The sequence below is a fragment of the Nomascus leucogenys genome, chromosome 14 (assembly GCF_006542625.1).
Source record: "Nomascus leucogenys isolate Asia chromosome 14, Asia_NLE_v1, whole genome shotgun sequence".
Lineage (NCBI taxonomy): Eukaryota > Metazoa > Chordata > Mammalia > Primates > Hylobatidae > Nomascus > Nomascus leucogenys.
In genome coordinates this window covers 73,981,637-74,004,422 of record NC_044394.1, presented here as the reverse complement: position 1 = coordinate 74,004,422, position 22,786 = coordinate 73,981,637, and the positions used below count along the sequence as shown (strand labels likewise).

Below are 22,786 nucleotides of genomic sequence, written 5' to 3'. Positions count from 1 at the left end.
TAGGCTATTATTAGTTATGATTTTGAGGAGTGAAAAGTTATATGCAGATTTTTGACTGCATCTATATATGCAGATTTTACTGCAGGGGTCAGTAATCCTAACTCCTCTGTTGTTCAAGGGCCAAATGTACTTAGGAATTAGTTTAATCAAGGAGGTGAGACTTGTGTAATAGAAACTATAAAACACTGCTGAAAGAAATCAAGGGCACACAAATAAATGGAAAGACATCCCATGTTAATGGACTGGAAGACAATATTGTTAAGATGTTATTACTGCCCAAAGCAATCTATGTATTCAATGCAATCTCTATCAAATTCAAATTGATGTTTTTTTCCAGAAATAGAAAAATCCACCTTAAAATTCATATGGGATCTGAAGGAACAAATAGCCAAAAAAAAAATCTTGAAAAAGAACAAATTTGGGGGACTCACACTTCCTGAGTTCAATACAAAGTGACAGTAATCAAAACAGTGTGCTAACAGCACAAAAGATAGACATATAGAGCAATGGAACACAGTGGAGAGGGTAGAAATAAACCCTCACATCTGTGGTAAATAACTGTTGACAAAAGTACCAAGACCATTCAATGAAGGAAGGACAGTCTTTCAACAAATGGTGCTAGGAAAACTGGATCTCCTCATGCAAAACAATGAAGTTGGACCATTGTCTTAGACAACATACACAAATTAACACAAAATGGATCAAAGACATAAATGTAAATGCTAAATCTATAAAGCTCATAGAGGAAAAGATACGGGAAAGTCTTCACAACATTATTTACAACATTATTTACCCAGAAGTCATTCAGGACCAGGTTAACTTCCATGTAATTGTATAGTTTTGAGTGATTTTCTTAGCATTGATTTCTACTTTTCTTGCACAGTGGTCTGAGAGTGTGAGTGGGGTGACTTTTTTTTTTAATTTGCTGAGGATTATTTTATGCCTGGTTGTATCGTCAGTTTTAGAGTATGTGTCACGTGCAGATAAGCAGAATGTACATTCTGATGTTTTTGGGTGGAGAGTTCTGTAGATGTCTACTAGGTCCATTTGTTCAAGTATAGAGTTCAGGTCCCAAACATCTTTGTTACTTTTCTACCTCAATGATCTAATACTGTGAGTGAAGTGTTTAATGTCTCCCACTATTATTGCGTGGTTATTTAAGTCACTTCATAGGTCTTTAAAAATCTTTGTTGGTTTAAAGTCTGTTTTGCCTGAAATTAGAATAGCCAACTCCTGTCTTTTTATGCTTTCCATTTGCTTAGTAGATTTTTCTCCATTCCTTTACTTTGAGCCTAAGGGTGTCACTGCATGTGAGATGGTCCTCCTGAAGACAGCATACCATTGGGGTTTCTATATCAACTTTCCAGTCTGTGCCTTTTAACTGGAGTGTGTAGCCTATTTACATTCAAGGTTAGTATTGATACATGCAGATTTGATCCTGTCATAACATTGTTAGCTGGTTATTATGCAGGCATGTTTGTGTGGCTGCATTATAGTGTCACTGGCCTATGTACTTTTAAGTGTGTTTTTGCAGTGGCCAGCAATGGTCTTTACTTCCCATATTTAGCACTCCCTTCAGGACCTCTTGTAAGGCAGGTCTGGCGGTAACAAATTCCCCTAGCCTTTGCTTGTCTGAAAAGGATTTAATTTTCCTTTGCTTATGAAACTTAGTTTGGCTGGATATAAAATTCTTGGTTGAAAATTAAGACTGCTGAATATAGGCCTCTAATATCTTCTGGCTTGTAGGGTTGCTGCTGATAGGTCTGCTGTTAGCCTAAAGACCCCTTTGTAGGGCCGGGAGCGGTGGCTCACACCTGTGATCCCAACACTTCGGGAGGCCAAGGCAGGTGGATCACCTGAGCTCCGGAGATCGAGGCCAGCCTCACCAACATGGAGAAACCCCATCTCCATTAAAAATAGAAAATGAGCCAGGCATGGTGGTGCATGCCTGTAATCCCAGCTACTCAGAATGCTGAGGCAAAAGAATCACTTGAACCTGGGAGGCAGAGGTTGTGGTGAGCTGAGACTGTGCCATTGCACTTCAGCCTGAGCAAAAAGAGTGAAACTCCGTCTCAAAAACCAACAAAAAAGATCCCTTTGTAGGTGACCTGCCCCTTCTCTCCAGCTGCCCTTAACCGTTTTTTCTTTCATTTTGACCTTGGAGAATCTGATGACTATGTGTCATGAGGATGATCTTCTTGTGTAGAATTTTGCAGAGGTTCTCTGTATTTCCTGAACTTGAATGTTGGCCTCTCTAGCAAGGTTGGGGAAATTTTCATGGACAATATCCTGAAATATGTTTTCCAAGTTGCTCGGTTTCTCTTCCTCTCTTTCAGGGATGGAAATGAGTCATAGATTTGGTTTCTTTACATAATTTCATATTTCTCAGAGGTTTTGTTCAGTCTTTGATATGGTTTGAATCTATGTCCCTGCTCTTACATGTTGAATTGTAATCCCCAATGTTGAAGGTGGGGAGGTGACTGCATCATGGGGGCACATTTCTCATGAATGGTTTAGCACCATCCCCCTTGGTACTGTCCTAGTGATAGTGAGTGAATGCTCACAAGATATGGTTGTTTAAAAGTGTGTAGCTCCTCCCCACTCTCTCTTGCTGGCCATGCGACATGCTGGCTCCTCATTCACCTTCTGCCATGTCTGTAAGTTTCCTGAGGCCTCCTCAGAAGCAGATGCCTCCATGCTTCCTGTACAGCCTGTGGAACCATGAGCTAATTAAACCCCTTTTCTTTATAAATTACCCAGTCTAAGGTATTTCTTTATAGCAATGCATGAACGAATACAGTCTTCTTTATTGTTTTTACTTTATTTTTGTCTGACTGAGGTATTTTGCAGAGCCAGTCTTCCAGCTCTGAGATTCCTTCTTCAGCTTGGTTGATTCTGCTGATAACTTGAGATTGCACTGTGAAATTCTTCTAGTGTGTTTTTCAGCTCTATCAGGTCAGTTTGGTTCTTTCTTATGATGGTCATTTGGTCTATCACCTCCTGTATTGTTTTATTGTAATCCTTAGATTTCTTGGATTGGGTTGACTATCTCCTGTATGTCATTGATCTTTGTTCCTATCCATATTCTGAATTCTATTTGTGACATTTCAGAAATTTCAACCTGGTTAATAACCATTCCTAGGGAACTGGTACAGTCATTTGGAGGTAAGAAGGCACTCTGGCTTTTTGAGTTGCCAGAGTTCTTATGCTGGTTCTTTCTCATTTATATTGGCTGATGTTCTTCAGTCTTTGAAGTTGCTGTCCTTTGGGTGGATTTTTTGCTTTTTTTCTTCTTGATAACCTTGGGGGTTTGATTACAGTATAAGGTGGGTTCAGTTGACTGGCTTAGATTCTAGCCTGCTCCTGGGTCTTGGAGGAGCCCTCTCTGATTACTGTCTCTGTGCCCGTGTTTCTTTTGTTGAGTGTTCTTGTCCATGGGGCTGTCCCTCAGACAGGAACCTCAGTTGACAGATAGGTTGTATCCTTGCTAGGTCAGCCCTAATCTGTTGTCTGTGTACTTCTTGGGTAAACATGGAGTTGCACCTGCCTGCAGAGTTCAGGTAGAAGTGGGACCACTGGGTTGGAAGCTCTAGCAGGTGTGGCCTGGCCTGTCTGGCTACAAGAGGTGGGGGGTGGGTGGAGTTGCCTGCCCTGCTGTCTGGGTGTTTCCAGGGCAAAAGGAGGCTGGGCCCTAAAAAAAAGAAGAAATTCTGACATGCTACAATATGGATGAATCTTGACGACATTATGCTAAATGAAATAAGTCTGTCAAGAAGGACAGATAATATATGATTTCACTTATATGAGATACCTAAATTCGTCAAAATCACAAGGGACAGAAAATAGGATGGTGGTGACAGAAATGTCTGTCAAAAAGGACAAACTGTATGATTTCATTTATATGAGATAAAAAAAGGACATACTGTATGATTTCACTTATATGAGATGTCTAAAGTAGTCAAAATCACAAGAGACAGAAAACAAGATGGTAGTTGTCAAGGCCTTGAAGACGAGGAAATGGGGAGTTTTTGTTTAATGGATACAGGGTTTTAGTTTTGAGATTAAAAACATGAGCTCTGGTGATATATGTGGTGGTATTGGTTTCAAAACTATATGAATGAACTTAACATTACTTAACTGTACATTTACAAATGGTTAAGATGGTAAATATTATGTGTATTTTATCACAATAAAATCTTTTAAAGTATGTATCCATCTATTCCTATTTTCTTTAGTTTTTTTTTTAAATAAGAAATAAGTGTTGACTGCATGTTCTCACTCATAGGTGGGAATTGAACAATGAGAACACTTGGACACAGGGTAGGGAACATCACACACTGGGGCCTGTCGTGGGGTAGGGGAAGTGGGGAGGGATACCATTAGGAGATACCTGCACATTGTGCACATGTACCCTAAAACTTAAAGTACAATTTAAAAAAAGAAAAAAAAAAAGTAAAGAATATTTAAAGAAGGAATAATATGAACAATCGCATGTCAATATATTAATTTAGATGTAATGGACAAATTCCTAGAAACACACAAACAATCCTCAAGAATAGAATAAAATAAATAAAGCCATAAAAAACAAAAGAAATGAGTGTTGAATTTAGCAGAAAGCTTTTTTAGCATCTACAAAAATAATCATGATATGAAGGACTGCTGTTTTTCCATGATAATTCTTGTATAACCTCTTGACTTTTTAAACTATCTGCATATATTACTTTTATAAGAATATTTAATTTAAAAAACTTTGGGGATGTAAGTAAAGTACTACATTAAGAGAAATGTATAGGTTTAGATGTGCTAAGAAAGAAGAAATGCTAACAATCAATCTTTGGGCAAAATAAGCCCAAACAATGTAAAAGGACTGATATAATCTAGAAGATAAATTGATGAAATAGAAAATTAGTATAAAATAGAATTAAAGAAAGCAAAGTTGGTTCTTTCTAGAGAATAATGTAACTACAAAACTGCAGATTAATTGATGAAGAAAAACAGAAGGCACAAATAATCAATATAAGGAATAAAGGCCAGGCACGGCAGCTCACGCCCTGTAATCCCAGCACTTTGGGAGGCCAAGGCAGGTGGATCATTTGAGGTCAGTAGTTTGAGACCAGGCTAGCCAAAATGGTGAAACCCCATCTCTACTAAAAATACAAAAATTAGCCAGGGTGGTAGGTGCCTGTAATCCCAGCTACCCAGGAGGCTGAGGCAGGAGAATTGCTTGAGCCTGGGAGGCAGAGGTTGTGGTGAGCTGAGATAACGCCACTGCACTCCAGCTTAGGTGACAGAGTGAGACCGTGTCTCAAAAGGCATTAATATTTTGGCATAATATTAATGATATTTGAAAACTTCACATTTATAATCAGGAATGTAAGGGTGGCTTAGTATTTTTAAATGCATAGATATAATCTGTTCCTTTGGCAGAATAAAAAGAAAAACTCTGGTCATGTCAAAAAGAATTCCAAAAAAGTCAACATAATCTTCATGATTAGAAAACAAAGAAACAAAAAGTCCAACAACTCTTACCAAGCTACAATTTGAAGAGAATTTCATTAACTTGACAGAGTTTCTACCAGAAAATTGCAGGACACATTGTATTCAGTGGGGAAAATATTAATAGCAGTCTCTTTAAAACCCAGGACAAAAATACACTATCATTGCTTTTATTTCAAATTACATTGCCTCAGAGACTTGAACATAAATGTTCACTGAAGCTTTATTTATAATATTCAAATGTCCATCAACAGATGAATAAACAAGTATATCCATACAAAAGAATACAATTCAGCAATAAAGAGAAGTGTGCTGCTAATATACATAAAAACAGGAAGCTTGAAAACACCATACTGAGCAAAAGACACAAGAGTGGAGACTATATAATTCTGCTTATATGAAATTCTAGAACAGGCGAAACTAATCGATACTTACTGAACGAATACCAGTGGATGCCTGAGGTCTGAGAAAAGGAGAAGAATGAATTGTAGTAAAGTGTCACAGGGAACATTCTGGGGTGACGGAATGTCCTATTTATTGTTTGTGGTGGTAGCCACATGGTTATACATGTGTCAAAACTCATTGAATTGTATACTCTCCATTTATTTAGATCTTCAGTTTCTCTCAGTTTTGTAATTTTCAGTGTACAAGTGTACACCTTTTTAATTTATTCCTATTTTATTCTGTTTGAGGCTACTGTATGAAATTGTTGTTTAAACTTCATTTTGAGATTGTTCACTGGTAGTATGTAGAAACAGAATTTATTTTTGTGTATTGATCTTGTTTCCCGAGACTTTGCTGAATTTGTTTATTAACTCTAGTAGGTTTTATTTTGTATGTGTGCATTTAAAATGGGTGCAATTTATTGACTGTTCTGTATACCTCAAAATAGTTAATTGTTAACAAAAAAACTAACAAAAATATGCAACCCACTGGGGAAAATAATAAAATGTTATCAAAAGACATTTTGAAAGACTATAGACAACAATTAGCCAGGTGTGGTAGCACACACCTGCAGTCCCAGCTACTTGGGAGGCTTAGGTAGAAGGATTGCTTGAGCCCAGGAGCTCAAGGCTAAAGTGAGCTATGATTGTGCCACTGCACTCCAGCCTAGGCAACAGAGCAAGACCCTATGTCTAAAAAAAGACTACAGTCAACATATTCATAGATTAAAAGCCTCAATGTCACAAAGCTGGCCAGGCACAGTGCCTCATGCCTGTAATCCCAACACTATGGGAGGCTGAGCCGGGCAGATCACTTGAGGTCAGGAGTTCGAGACCAGCCTGGCCAACATGGTGAAACTCAGTCTCTACTAAAAATACAAAAATTAGCTGGGCATGATGGTAAGTGCTTGTAGTCCCAGCTACTCAGGAGGCTGAGGCAGGAGAATCACTTGAACCTAGGAGATGGAAGTTGTAGTGAGCCAAGATCATGCCACCGCACTCCAGCCTGGACAACAGAGTGAGCGTGGTGGCTCACGTCTGTAATCCCAGCACTTCGGGAGGCCAAGGCAAGTGGATCACCTGAGGTCAGGAGCCTCGAGACCAGCCTGGCCAACACGGTGAAACCCCATCTCTACTAAAAATACAAAAATTAGCCAGGTGTGGTGGCGCACACCTGTAATCCCAGCTACTTGGGAAGCTGAGGCAGGAGAATCGCTTGAACCCAAGAGGTAGAGGTTGCAGTGAGTTGAGATTGTGCCACTGCACTCCAGCCTAGGCAACACAGCAAGACTTCATCTCAAAAAAAAAAGAAAATCTCTTTATGATACAGAATTCAAAAGGATTATAAGACAATACTATAAATAAATTTACGCCAACAAAGTAGACAACTTAGATGAAATAGCAAAATTAATGGAAAGATACAAATTACCAAAGCTGATGTTTTTTAAAAAAGAAAAACCTGAATAAACTTATAACAAGGACAGAAATTGAATCTGTTATGTAAAATCTTCTAATTAAAAAAAAAAAAGCGGCTGGGCACGGTAGCTCACGCCTGTAATCCCAGCACTTTGGGAGGCCGAGGCAGGTAGATCACAAGGTCAGGATATCGAGACCATCCTGGCTAACACGGTGAAATCCCATCTCTACTAAAAATACAAAAAAATTAGCCGGGCATGGTGGCGGGCGCCTGTAGTCCCAGCTACTCAGGAGGCTGAGGCAGGAGAATGGCATGAACCCAGGAGGCAGAGTTTGCAGTGAGCCAAGATTGTGCCACTGCACTCCAGCCTGGGCAACACAGTGAGACTCTGTCTCAAAAAAAAAAAAAAAAAAAAAAAAAAAGCTCAGGCCCAGTTGTCTTACTGGTGAATTAAAGGAGAAATAATAACAAATTTTCATGAATTCTTCCAGAAAATAGAAGAAGCTGGAACACCTTTCAACTCATTCTAGGAGGCCAGTATTACCTTGATACGAAAGCCAGAAAAAGCCATCACAAGAAAAGAAAGCTACACATGAATATCCCTCATAAACATGAAAAAGATGTAAAAATCCTTAATAAAATATTAGCAAATGAAATCCAATAATAAATTATATACAACATGACCAAGTGGGGTTTATCTCAAGAATGCAAGATTTGTTTTACAACTAATATATCATGTGAATAAAATAAGAGGAAAAATTATATGGTCATCTCAACAGATGCACAGAAATCATTTGATAAAACCCAAGATTCATCCATGATAAAAGTACTCAAAAAACTAGAAATAGGAGAGAACTTCCTTGAACTAGTGTATCTATAAAAACCTACAGCTAAAATCCTATGTATTGGTGAAAGACTGAATGCTTCTGCCAAATATCAGGACAAAGACAACATTATCTGCTCTCACTTCTATTTAACCTCGTATAGAAGGTTTCAGCCAGTGAAATCAGGCACAAAAGAAATAAAAAGCATTAGAAAGGTTAGAAAGGAAGAGGTAGCCAGGCGCGGTGGCTCACGCCTGTAATCCCAGCACTTTGGGAGGCCAAGGTGGGTGGATTGCCTGAGGTCAGGAGTTCGAGACCAGCCTGGCCAACATGGTGAAACCCCGTCTCTACTAAAAATACAAAAATTAGCCGGGCATGGTGGCAGATGCCTGTAATCCCAGCTACTCGGGAGGCTGAGGCAGGAGAATCACTTGAACCTGGGAGGCCGAGGTTGCAGTGAACTGAGATCGCACCATTTGCACTCCAGCCTGGGGGAGAAGAGTGAGACTTTGTCTCAAAGAAAAAGGAAGAGATAACATAATCCTATATATACAAATTCCTAAGGAATACATGCACACACAAAATAAAACCTACTAGAGCTAATAAATGAATTCAAAGTCTTGGGAAACAAGATCAATAACAAAAATAAATTCTATTTCTACATACTACCAATGAACAATCTAAAAATAAAGTTTAAATGACAATTCCATTCAATAGCATCAAACAGAATAGGAATAAATTAACAAAAAAGTGTACACCGTACACTTGTACAATGAAAATTACAAAACGGAGAGAAACTGAAGATCTAAATAAATGGAGAGACATTCTATGTTCATAGATCAGAATTCTATGTGCAATTTTCCACAGATGCAATGCAATGCCTATCAAAATCTTAGCATGGGTTTTTTTGCAGAAACTTACAAGCTGATCTTAAAACTTATATGGAAAAGCAAAAGATCCAGAGTAGCCAAAACAATCTTTGAAAAGTAGAACAAAGCTAGACAGCTTACACTTCCTTATTTCAAAACTTAGTACAAAGCTGTAGTAATCAAGACACTGTGATAGTGTATAAGGACACACATATAGAGGTCAATGGAACACAACTGAGTACAGAAATAAATCCATACATTTATAGTCGGTTGATTTTTGACAAAGGCGTGAAGACAAGTCAGGGGGAAGGGGCAGTCTTTTTTTAAAATGGTGCTGGTGGCCAGGCACAGTGGCTCACCTTTGTAATCCCAGAATTTGGGAGGCCAAGGTGGGCAGATCACCTGAGGTCAGGAGTTCAAGACCAACCTGGCCAACGTGGTGAAAGCCTGTCTCTACTAAAAATACAAAAATTAGAGGCATGGTGGTACTCGCCTATAGTTCCAGCTACGCGGGATGCTGAGGCATGAGAATCACTTCAACCTGGGAGGCAGAGGTTGCAGTGAGCCGAGACTGCGCCACTGCACTCCATTCTGGCAACAGAGTGAGACTCTGTCTCAAAAAAAAAAAAAAAAAAAAAAAAAAAAGTGCTGGGACAATTGGATATCTACATATAAAAAAAAGTTTTGCCCTTAACTCATACAATTCCTAAAAATTAACTCAAAATGAATCATAGACATAAACACAAGAGCTAAAACTAGAAAATTTTTATAAGAAAACATAAGAGCAAATCTTGTGACTTTGTTAGGCAATAAATTCTTAGCTACAACACGGAAAGCATGATCCATAGAAGAAAAAACTGATAAACTGTATGACATCAAAATGAAAACTTTGATGCTTCAAAAGATACCATTAATAAAATAAGACAAGCCACAGATTGGGATATTTGCAAATCATGTATCTAATAAAGGATCTGTATCCAACATATGTAAAGAACTCCTAAAACTCAATAAGAAAACAATCTAATTTTATTTTTTATTTTTTATTTTTTTTTGAGACAGAGTCTTGCTCTGTCGCCCAGGCTGGAGTGCAGTGGCACAATCTCGGCTCACTGCAAGCTCCACCTCCCGGGTTCATGCCATTCTCCTGCCTCAGCCTCTCCGAGTAGCTGGGACTATAGGCGCCCGCCACCACGCCCGGCTAATTTTTTTTGTATTTTTAGTAGAGACGGGGTTTCACCGTGGTCTCGATCTTCTGACCTCGTGATCCGCCTGCCTCGGCCTCCCAAAGTGCTGGGATTACAAGAGTGAGCCACGGCGCCCGGTCGAAAACAATCTAATTTTAAAATGGGCAGAGATCTAAACTGACTAATGGCCAATAAGCACATGAAAAGATGTTCACAGTCATTTGAGAAATGAAAATTACAACTACAGTGAGATACAGCGTCACTCCTACTGGAAAAGCTATAATCAAAATGACTGATAGTAACAAGTGTTGCTACAGTAATTAAGATAATATATACTGGAGAAAAAGACAAATGGAGAAGAACTGACATCCCAGAAACAGACCTTCAGATCTTCACTTGATGGAAACTTGACATATACCAAAAGGGGTATTACAGGTTAGTGGGGGAAAGAGCAGTCTATTAAATTAAATAATGCTTGGGAGATTGGTTATCCATATGGGAAAAAGGGAACAACAACAACAAAAAAGAATGGTATGAGGCCTCTATCTGATACCATTTAAAAAAAGTCAATTAGTATTATTTTTTCTTTTCTCCCTAGAGTTACAGTTATACTCTTTTTTCATTTATTCTAGCAGTTCCTCCCACATGTAAAGTACAAAAGGTGGAGTACAGTTTCCTTCTCCTTGACTTTGGGCTTGGCCATATGACTTACTTTAGCCAATGGGTTATAAGTAAATGTGCTGTAAACAGGGCTTTGCCCTCTTCAGTTTCTGCCAACACCGTGAGAAGAACATGCCCTACCTAGCCCACTGGTCCCAGGAGAGTTAGATAAGTATGGGCAGAACTGTCCCAGCAGATCTGCCATATGAAACAGAGCCAACCCAACCAAGGCCAGATGAGATCAGCCAACTCCCAGCCAATCTATATATGCATAAAAAATAAGCACTTTGTGTTATTCACTACTGAGAACCTTGTAGTTGTTTTTGCTAAGCACCATTACTGTACCAACTGTTAATACAATTCCCAATGGATTAATATATAAATGTAAAAAGCAAAGCTCCAAAACTTAAAAAAAAAGTTAAATTACTTTACAGCCTCATGATAGGGAATAATTTCTTAAATGAGACACAAAACACAAAACTAGCCATAAACAAAAAGATTCCCAAAATAAGTAATTCTACTCACTGAGATGCCTCAAAAAAAAAAAAAAAATGAAAAGACCGTCCACAAAATGGGAGAAGGCCTGCCACACATAACTCACAAAGAATTATATAAGGAATATATAAAAATCAATGTATAAAGGACAATCAGACCAATAAAAACATGGGCAAAAGACATTAACAGGCATTTCATCAAAGATGAAACTCAAAAGCCAGTAAGCATAAGAAAAGATGCTGTACTTCATGCAAATTAAGTTACAAGATCCTATTTTTACATTCACTAAATCGGTTAAAATTAAAGTACTGACAGTATAAAGTACTGGCAAGTGTAGAGTGACAGGAGTTCTTCTACACAGTTTGTAGGAGTATAAACTGGTATGACTACTTGAGAAAAAACTGATATTATATTAAATTTTATGATGATATGATTCTACTCCTTGGCACAAACTGTGGATAACTTGTGCACATTCATACCAAGAGGTATGTATATGGATATTTACAACAGTTTGTATTTTTAAAAATTGAAAATAACCTAAATATTCATTAATAGAATGACTAAATAACTAATATAAACATAGAATGAAATGTTACATAGGAGTAAAAATGAATGACAGCTGCATGCATCTACATGAATGAATAATGTTGAGTGAAAATAGCCACGTCATCAATTAATACAGAGAGTATGACACAGTCTGATAAAATCCAAATATAAGCAAAACTAAATATATTGTTTTGTGAATTATATGTATTTGGTAAATCTACAAAGAAACACAAGAGGAGAACAAAAATATACCTGACAAGACCACACAAGGAAGCAGGCTGATGTAGATCCATATAGGTATGTAAATATATCAAATATTTTATAATTCTTTTTTAGTGGGGGAGGAAGAAGAAAAATACTTCTATTTGAGAACCCTATTGAAGTTGCATGCCAACTTCTGGAGATGTTCAGACAAGAAAAAAAGAAATGTGGTAAATTCTAATTTTACCTTTTTATGTCTATTTTATTTACATGACTTCTTTTCAGTATCCAAAACCTAATATGAAAAAAAAATCACATAATCATTTTTATGCATTCATGTCTAATTCAGGTACACTGTCACACTCATAACTTTCAAATGATTCCAATCAAATTCATCCTAATAATCATCTAATATTATTTACTACTACTACAGGAACTGAAAAACTTATTTTATATATATCACTTTTCCGTATCTATTTCATACAAATAAACAACTAAATATTTGGTACAACTTCTAATTCCACATTAACCATTCATATTTTACAACCTAAAAATATCTATAAACAAGCACCTTTGACTTTGTAATATTTGCATATGCTTAAGGGAACATTTTGCCACAAGATCATACGTGTGGTTGACTTCAAAAGAATCTTTTAAATGTTCATGTATACTTTTGAATTTTTAAGAGACTAGCTACAACTAACATGAGAAATGAAAGAATACAAATGACTGTAATTTTTCAATAACCTTTTCTCACAGACTGAAAGAATATCTGAAGAAAACACTTTGAAATTACTACTTAACTATTATTTGATGTAATTCTAAAATGTTTATAAACCCGTAACTCGTAACTTTCCTTCCAAGAGTCTTTATAACAGGAATACTATTTTTCTTATTTGATTTGCTTTGTTTAGCTTAGTTTAGCTATTAAAATGGCTAATTACACTGAAGATTTTACATCATTCCAACTTAAATCAGCAGTGAATATACGTCTTCCTTTCAGCTACAAGAAAACATATACAAATGAAAAATATTTAAACTGAATTCTTATCAGTCCTAATATAGCCCATATGCTAACCTAAGAGGCACTCTCCTTAATTATCTTCAAATTCTCATCCTTAGTTCAAACATATTCCTTAAAAAAGAAAAAACAAAAGATTATTAAAAATTATACTTACTTTAGCCAACAATTCTTGTGTTTCAGGAGTCAGTGGAGCATGAGAAAACTTGCAATATTCTCCCTGATAACATTTTGTTCCTGTATGGTAAAACTTACAAGGATATTCATGTAACCCAAGTGTTAAGGAAGACAACAGTTTTAATCCAATTGAAATAATGTTATTAACTTAATGACTTTATTTTTCCTAAATAAAGACCTTTGTGGCCAGGCGCAGTGGCTCATGCCTGTAATCCCAGCACTCAAGTGGGCAGATCACTTGAGGCCAGGAGTTCAAGACCAACCTAGCCAACATGGCAAAACCTTGCCTCTACTAAAAATACAAAAAAATTAGCTGGGCATGGTGGTGCAGGCACGCCTGTAATCCCAGCTACTCAGGAGGCTGAGGCACCAGAATCATTTGAACCTGGGAGGCGGAGGTTGCAGTGAACCAAGATTGTGCCACTGCACTCCAGCCTGGGAAACAGAGCAAGATAATGTCTCAAAAAAAAAAAAAAGAAAGAAAGAAAAAGACCTTTCCTACTAGTAGAAACTGGATTTCTCTATTTAAAGTATGAGATAATAAATTAACTGGAATACATTAAAAAATCTAATTTTAGAAAGACTACGTACATAAATCAAGTTTATTGGCTATCACAGGACATTTTTTTCCTTCACATCCATTCTTATAATAGAGTACAGGCATGTTTCATATATGAAAGGGGTATATATTTTAAATACCTTGATAAATGTGATCATTTTTAAAGCATTCTTTTGGGGGTGGAGGAATCAAAGTCAACAACAATAAATATCTTACAAATCTGGACCCTTTGTACATTAGACTTGTTTACAACAGAATAAATTTATATAACTTCAATATTGTTTTCTAGGAAAACAATCCTCAAATTACAATTTGATACTCCTTATATTGAATGCCTGAAGAAAAAAAATTTTTTGTGATGACTAAAGGTGCTATTAACCTAAAATGTTTATGTTCCATGTTTTTACAACTTGTCTGTGCCATTTGCACTGAAGAGCTAAGGCTATTCTGCAAATTAAGGGATGATTAATTTCTACATAGTACAGAATACACGGAAAACAGGTACTACCAAATTATGTAATCCCTGCCTTTTTATGAAGTAGCGTATTTGAATATAGATTCAATTAGTCAGTGTCACAGTAGAAATTGTGATAAGTCTTTCTGGGATTTGAAGAGGTCTCATGGACCCTCTATACCACCCAGGTTGAGCAGAAAGAATCATCATTTGAGAGATTTTCTAAAGAATTCCTCTTTTCTTGCTTATGAAAAAATCCATGTACAATTTAATCACTTTGATACTAAGTTGGGCTTGGATAATATCATTTTGGTATAGCTAAAACACTGGTTTCATTAAAAATTTTGCACATTTAAAATGTTCATGTAAATATTTATAAATAATAAAGTCACCATAGCTTGTGATAAAGGATATTATGCAAATACAGACAGTTTTCACCTCTGGTACAATATCCTTGTACATAAAACTTACACATTTCCTTTTTCTTCTCTATCTCTGCATCATGATCAAATTTACACTGGTCTCCCTAGGCCAAAAGAAGGAGCAAGGAAAAGCCATTATTTCTCATAGTCAAGTCATTACGATTTAATTCCTACTAAACTTTAAATAAGCAAATGATTCCAGAAAGAACCAAAGTCTTAGAGGTAGCAAATTCTAATTGTTAATAAATTATAACCACATCACATATATCTGCTTAAAATCTACTTAAGTCCCAAACATTTTTAAAAATAAAGCATTTTTTAAAATTATCAGTGGCTCACGCCTGTAATCCCAGCACTTTGGGAGGCCGAGGCGGGTGGATCATGAGGTCAGAAGATCAAGACCATCCTGGCTAACATGGTGAAACCCCGTCCCTACTAACAATACAAAAAAATTAGCCGGGTGTGGTGGCTAGCGTCTGTAGTCCCAGCTACTTGGGAGGCTGAGGCAGGAGAATGGCGTGAACCCGGGAGGTGGAGCTTGTAGTGAGCCGAGATTGCGCCACTGCACTCCAGCCCAGGCGACAGAGTGAGACTCCATCTCAAAAAATAAATAAATAAATAAATAAAAATTATCTGACTCAGGTGATCCACCCGTGTCGGCCTCCCAAACTGCTGGGATTACAAGGCCTGTCTACTTTTTTAAACATAAAAGCATACTTCACTAAAATTTTCTAACTGAATTTTTTCCAGAATGAAACAGCTTTAAAAACCTAAAGGTATGAATTAAAAGAGTATCAAACAGAAAGAGCAGTTTTACATTTTAGTAGACTTTTGCTTACACATTTTTATACCTTAATACATTTCCTTTCAAGAAAATATTTACAAATTTGTTTTCCCTTGCGTTCCACTGTATGTTGGTTGATGAATGCCTGACTCAAATGCTGCTGCTTCTCTTTAGGTTTACCATCCTTTAAAAACAAAAACAAAAAAACTAAATGTAAGAAACAGAAAATTAAATATTTTATTATGTTGCACAAAATTATTTAAACCAACTTCAAAGCCTTAAAGGTGACTCTTCTAAATTGGCCTTCATATGTAAAACTTGGATTTCTGTACACCAGGTTAAAAATGAATGTTTTGTCAGTTTCAACAGCATTCCATCATTGCATATTAGTGTTTGTATTGATTTGAATATTATACATTGCCTTTATTTTGTAAAAATGAATGAAAAAAATTTTTTAAATGGGCCAGACACAGTGGCTCACGCCTGTAATCCCAGCACTTTGGGAGGCCGAGGCGGGTGGACCACTTGAGGTCAGGAGTTCGAGACTGGCCTGGCCAACATAGTGAAACCTCATCTCTACTAAAATACAAAAATTAGCTGGGAGTGTGTGCGCCTGTAATCCCAGCTACTCTGGAGGCTGAGGCAGGAGAATCGCTTGAACCCAGGAGGCAGAGGTTGCAGTGAGCCAAGATTGCACCACTGCACTCCAGCCTGGACAACAGAACGAGACTCCATCTCAGGGAGGAAAAAAAAAAAATTTAAATGAAAGTGATAGTCTTTATGATTAAAAAATGAAGTCTAAGAACAAAGATCTTTAGAGCGATAGAGACAAAGTTGGAAATCAAAGTGAACCAAAAGCAGTGGAATCTATAATTTCAATGAGATGCTCACTGGGTGTGAGTTGATCAAAGATGGTGATAAAGGTATAAAAGGAGATTTTTATATTAAAAAAAGGAAGAAAATCTTATAATACATTTAAGCTCTTCAGAAACATAAGGTACTTTTTACATGTTAACTTATGCTACAGCTTACAGCTTCTGTATACCAAATTTTTGAATACAGTTTTAGGAATACAGTATGTACAAACAAGGGAGCTGAGTGTACAGTCATTTATAATAATGTCAAATTTCCACTTGGCACCATCAAATTTATGTCTTATAAATATCTGCCAGTTTAAATCTTTTGTTTTATTTGGTAACATTATTAAATTCTACTATGTATGTTTACAATTTCTTCCTTGTGTAGAAGGGCTGTCAGCTTTGGCTGAATAATCATTTGAGCCATGTAAATCACATCAAAGAGAATATTGACAGGGGGTCGAGAAACAAAATCCTAGTCCTGGCTTGGCCCTGTGTGACTATGGGTAGTTATTTGAACCATAGGGCTTCAGATTCCTCCTTCATAAAATATGGAGGCAGGGGATAGACTGTATATAAATGTTTTTCAATCTAGAATATTTGGCATTTCTAATATTTTAACACCCCTTACCCTTGTCCCCATGACCAAGCCTAATAAAAAAAGTTGCCATCCAGTTAAAAGCCCTCAGAAAAGTAGAATCCAGAAGAGGTACTTATTATTCTACCCTGCTTACATCTACAGACCAAGGAAAAGGAACTTCTAAAAACCAAAATCAAAATACCGGAAGGTGGGGAGTGGGGAGATTTGGTAAGGCCAATGCTCAGAAATACTGATTTTTAATTTCCAGAGGGAGCCAGGATGAGGGACTTTAGTAGTAAAAAATTTGTAAGACTCAGTGGCCTTTGAAATGCCTCATGACTATTTGATCTTCTCTGGGCTTCCCATTTTTCCAGAGTCACTGATAGTATAACACTAAAAAAAAAAAAAAAAAAAAATCAAGGAGCGGCCGGGCACAGTGGCTCATGCCTGTAATCCCAGCACTTAGGGAGGTGGTGGGTGGTGGGAGCCGAGGCAGGTGGATCACCTGAGGTCAGAAGTTCAAGACCAGCCTGGCCAACATGGCGAAACCCTGTCTCTACTAAAAATACAAAAATTAGCCGGGTGTGGTGGCACACACCTGTAGTCCCAGCTACTCAGGAGGCTGAGGCAGAAGAATCGCTTGAACCCGGGAGGCAGAGGTTGCAGTGAGCCGAGATCGCACCAGCCTGGGTTACAAGGTGAGACTCCGTCTCAAAAAATAAAAAAAAAAATAATAATAATAATAAAAATCAAGGAACTTGTGTGCATATATTCAGGAACAACAGTGAGAAGACTAAGGCTTAAAAGTGGTGCTGGCAGCTAATTAGTGAGAAAAAGAAAGCTGCAATAAGAAACACGGAGAACCCAGTGATAGTAAAAGGACATCTTCATCTGAAAACCGATTCTGTGGGATGCTTCCACCTCTCCATATCACATAGCACTTCTTGTCACTGAAGTATAAGATCAAGTCCAAAAGCATGCAGGGGTCAGGTATTCCTAGAAGCATATGTTCTTATACCTCTTCCTGTGAGCCACTGTTCCTCAGCAAAGCATTTGATCCTTTGTTTCCAGTGCCAGGCCATTTTCGCTTCATTTTCTTCTGTTTGCCATTCTTGTGACCAGCTTTAAGATTTTTATTTTTTTGTTTAGCAGCTAAAAACAAAAAATTAATTTAAAAAATGACATAAAGTTACAATAGCAGTTTACTTTTAAGAAGTACGGGGCTGGGTGCAGTGGCTCATGTCTGTAATCACAGCTCTTTGGGAGGCTGAGGCAGGAGGACTGCTCAAGGCTAGGAGTTCAAGGCCAGCCTAGACAGCCTAGAGATCTTGTCTCTACAAAAACGTAGCCGGGTATGGTGGTGCACGCCTGTAGTCCAGCTACTCTGGGACTATAGGCTAAGGCAGGAGGATTGCTTGAGCCAAGGAGTTCAAGGTTACAGTGAGCTATGACTGCACCACTGCAATCCAGCCTGGGCAACAGAGTGAGAACCTGTCTCAAAACAAACGGAAAAATAAAGTATGATTTACAATAATTGAGGAAAGTTCTCTAAGGCTCAATAAGTGAAAACTGGCATGATATTGATCAGTTTTTCTAGAAGCTCTGGGACTACGGGACCAAAAAGAGAATTATGATAATACATCCTGGATTCTCCATTCATTGTTTTTAAAAATATATAAGGCATTGTCAAGAAAAAAGCAAGATAATAAAATCAGTCTTACAAGCTCTAAGGCAGATCCTTTTGAAGCGTTCAGAGTATGATGGATCTAATTAGGAACTGTAACAGTAAAAGCTCTAAGTGTTTAAAATGACCTCATATATTACTGTCAGATTTTTCACTGAAAACATTTTAAATAGATCAAGTTTTTATTTATTTATCTATCCTCCATCCTGCAATGGCATAATCATAGTTTACTGGAGCCTCGAACTCCTGGGCTCAAGCAATACAGATCCATTTTAAGAAAAGAAAACAACAAAAAAATGACAGCATTAAAATTTTAATTTTTTTTTTTTGAGACAGAGTCTTGCTCTGTTGTCCAGGTTGGAGTGCACTGTGCAATCTTGGCTCACTGCAACCTCTGCCTCCTAGGCTCAAGTGATTCTTGTGCCTCAGCCTCCAGGGTAGCTGGGATTACAGGCATGTGCCACCATACTGATACTTTTTTTATTTTTAGGTTTCACCAAGTTGGCCAGGCTGGTCTCGAACTCCTGACCTCAAGTGATCCACCGGCCTTGGCCTTCCAAAGTACTGGGATTACAGGCGTAAGCCACCGTGCCTGGCCAAAAATTTCATTTATAATTGCCATCTGCCCTCATATTTATGGCTAAATCTCATTTTAGTAATCTAGAAGAATATATTTCTGAGTTACAGTCTGACATACAACCATTCCAGTCAATTCCTCTTTAAATGACAGCAATACAAACAGGCACATCCTATCCTTCATACATGCAGAGGCCAGGGCTTTAGCATTCTCCCTTTAGAAATAGTCATGGCCTTTGATAACCCATCTCCATCCTCCAGCTCCCCCTACAAACTGAGCATTTAATGCACCAAGTGGCCAGGTCTCAGATGGGGTCTCTGGCCATGCAAGCTCATGTCTGGTATAAATATCCATGAAAACCATAGTCTTACCATGTGATAAAGTGCAAGGAAAAATCCTCTGTCCATATATGGACAACTGTGACTGCTTCTCTACATAAACTTTAAATGATAAAATAGTTTGACTCTTACCCTGTGGGGTGTCTTTTACTCGTTCTTTCTTTGTAGATTCTTCAGGTTGAGCAGCATTTGCCATTTCTCTGGCTTGTATGTACTGTTGAAGCTCTTTGGCAAAATTATCTTCTGATTCCTGACTGCAGATATCATTATCACTATATACATCATAGTCCTTACTTCTTGATTTTCTACGCAGCGAACTTTTTGGTGATATTGCAGAGTTTCCAAAGTGTCTAAACTAAGTAAAAATTAAAACTTCAATTTTAAAAACCTAGCATGATTCAAAACAATCTGGCGATACAGAAGAAACAAGATTGGCTATAAACTGGTCATTGTTGAAGTTGGGTAACAGGTACATGGGGTTCATATACTATTCTCTCCACTCATATATTTGAAAATTTCCAGAATTAAACTAACAAACCACTATGACTTATCTATCCTTAAAGATGATTTGAGGGAAGATTCTAAATTTGTACATTGTATGCCTTTGACTGAATTAAAAGTCTACACCCCTAAATCTTAATTATTTGATATGAGAGGATTACAGTATTACAGTTCACACATTACATTTCTGCCTTTGCATTGACAGTACTTTTAAATGAAACAATAATTTACAAAATGATAAATTATTGAAGACATTTAAAAACACCAAGTAAATTGTAATAGTCCATATGAAAACCCACTTACACTTAAGATACATCTAAGCTACCAAAGCCTAGTCTTTCTCCTGTAACTCGCAGGAGTGGTAGCAGCAATGATGACAAGGAATAAAGAACTACCCTATTCTCTGTAATTGAGTTAACTTTACTTTCAGAAAGAGTTTCCTAACTCTGTTGTTGCAAGTGCCCAAGGCAAGGGTGAAGAACCCAGGTATGGGAGCTAATCCTAGAGGGGCCCAAGCTGATCACAGCAGATGACTTAAAGCAATTTCTGCATAAAAATTTTTCAGGTATTGGTTACATGTGTGTCTACAGTTGGTGACACAGGTATATTAAACGGTATAATTAGTATGTATGACACATTTTAATCAGAAAGTTTATTTTTAAAAAATGACCAAGTATCAAAGGGCTCCTATTCTGATGTCAGGAAGAAATAGCATGCCTATCATTTTTGGTATTTTTGGTATAGACGGGGTTTCACCATATTGGCCAGGCTGGTCTCGAACTGCTGACCTCAAGTGATCCACCTGCCTCGGCCTCCCAAAGTGCTGGGATTATAGCCATGAGCCACCATGCCCGCCAACAGTTTACTTCTGATGGTTAACTTCAAAGTTAGGAGTTGTTCCACCAGAGGATTGATTATAAGCCTAGAAAATGAACTTGCTCTCTGCTTAAAGAATCCAAACAAGCTGAGGAAGTTTCTTGATCTGACAATGGCCTCAATTATACCTTATCTTCACTACACCAGACAAGACTACCAACCAATCTAATATCTTCAGGCCACCAAACTTCTTGGCTCTAGGTCTTCAAGAAAGAGTGCCTTTTTCCCACTAACACCATAGAATAAACTTGTAAATATAACTTCTGGACCGATAGATCAGGGGTTGGCAAACTTTCAGCTTCACCACCTGTTTCTGAAATACAGTTTTACTGTAACACCAATTACATCCATTCATTTACATATTGTCTTACTTGTGACAGAGACAACATGGCCTACAAAGGTGAAACGATTCACTAACTGATCCTTTATGAAAAGGTTGGCCGACTCCTGTGATAGATTATGTTTACCTTGGTTTTGGCCTTTAATTTTATTTAGTAGACATGGGGGAACCAAAAAGATTATTCGGTATGCAGCAGCTCCTAGGAAGTTTAATTTAATCAAATATATAGAGGTGAGATTTTCTTCAGTGCATCTGAATCAAAATATTAAAATGATCCAAATGAGTGATTAAGTTCCTTCTGCCTGCACAAAACACATGGGCCTACAGTATTGAAGCAGACTCCTTTTACGACAAGTAATAATACGTTGGACTTATATTAAATGAAGACATGAAACAATCTGGCAACATTAATAAAGCCAGGACAATCATCAATTGTGCTGTTTTATTAATACAGTAGGGATGAATATTACTAATGATTCTTTTCAGAGGGCATTGAAACATATAAAATACAAATAATCGAATACTTTTCTTCACTTAGCTAGCTATAAACTCATTGCTTCAGTTTGTTGTTTTTTGTATAATTTAAAAAGTATACGAACATGATTACAACCCCTTTCTCCGTTTGTAATAGAGTCTAAATAACTTTTTTTATTCAAGATGGTTTACTGAACTAGTATGGCCTCCAGAAACCTCCAAAATTAAAGTACAGGTAACAGTGTCTCTGTGTGTGTGTGTGTGTGTGTGTGTGTGTGTGTGTGTGTATAGAAGGCATGAAGTGTATTCATCAGGAATTAAGAGTCAAATTTCTGATAGACAAAAAGGAAGTTATGCTCTAAAGGGTGGGCTTAGGTACAGTGTGAGAATGGGGCTATAAATGAGAATGAATTAAAATTCTACATAAAACAGACAAAGCTGTTACAACAAATTCTCTCTGCCCTCTCCCTCTCCAGAACACAATCACCCAGGTACTTTCCCTAGGAAAAAAAGAGAAGGCTGTTATCCAAAGAAATAGAATAGAATGTCTGGTAAAAGCTAAGATGTGGGTACTACGACCACCCACATGGAGGTACTACATCTTCCACGGGCTGGCATTTGGGAGCAACCCCTACTAGAAAAATACTCCATCCTACTCACCATAAAGCAGGGGTTCTCACCCTGCTGTCCAGAGACCCCCCTCAAGGGCCTATGGATTGAATTCAGAAAAGTCAGTGAACTTGAATGAGAAGAAAACCACATATTATTTTCATCAACCTCCAAATTGACATTTGAACAAAGGAAGTATTTGAACAAAGGAAGTATGTTCAAATATGTTATTCTGTTTTGAACATAGGAAACAAAATATAGCAGTATCAGCAGTGCCTGTGACTGTCACTAATACAAATCACAGGTATTTTCAAGTATCACATTATAGTTGCTGCAGATCTCAAAATATCTTTTATGTTCATGACCACTGCAAAATTAGAATCAGACTAACTGCTCTG

At 37.4% G+C, this 22,786-nt stretch overlaps 1 protein-coding gene across 3 annotated transcripts in view; it reads right to left on the bottom strand.

The window, feature by feature from the left end:
- ZC3H8 (zinc finger CCCH-type containing 8) overlaps positions 1–22,786 on the bottom strand; it is a 41,510-nt gene that overhangs the window by 6,103 nt on the left and 12,621 nt on the right. For 2 of the 3 annotated variants that reach the window (XM_003277675.3, XM_030827822.1), the window contains 6 exons: positions 19,721–19,943; positions 18,008–18,141; positions 15,620–15,736; positions 14,761–14,872; positions 13,314–13,423; positions 12,383–12,430 (listed from right to left, as the gene is read on the bottom strand). In XM_003277675.3, the coding sequence (XP_003277723.2) occupies positions 12,398–12,430; positions 13,314–13,423; positions 14,761–14,872; positions 15,620–15,736; positions 18,008–18,141; positions 19,721–19,943 (729 nt within the window). In that variant the 3' untranslated portion in view covers positions 12,383–12,397. Of the gene's footprint in view, positions 1–5,931; positions 5,960–12,382; positions 12,431–13,313; positions 13,424–14,760; positions 14,873–15,619; positions 15,737–18,007; positions 18,142–19,720; positions 19,944–22,786 lie in introns of all 3 variants that reach the window. The other variant, XM_030827821.1, reaches the window with a different exon arrangement.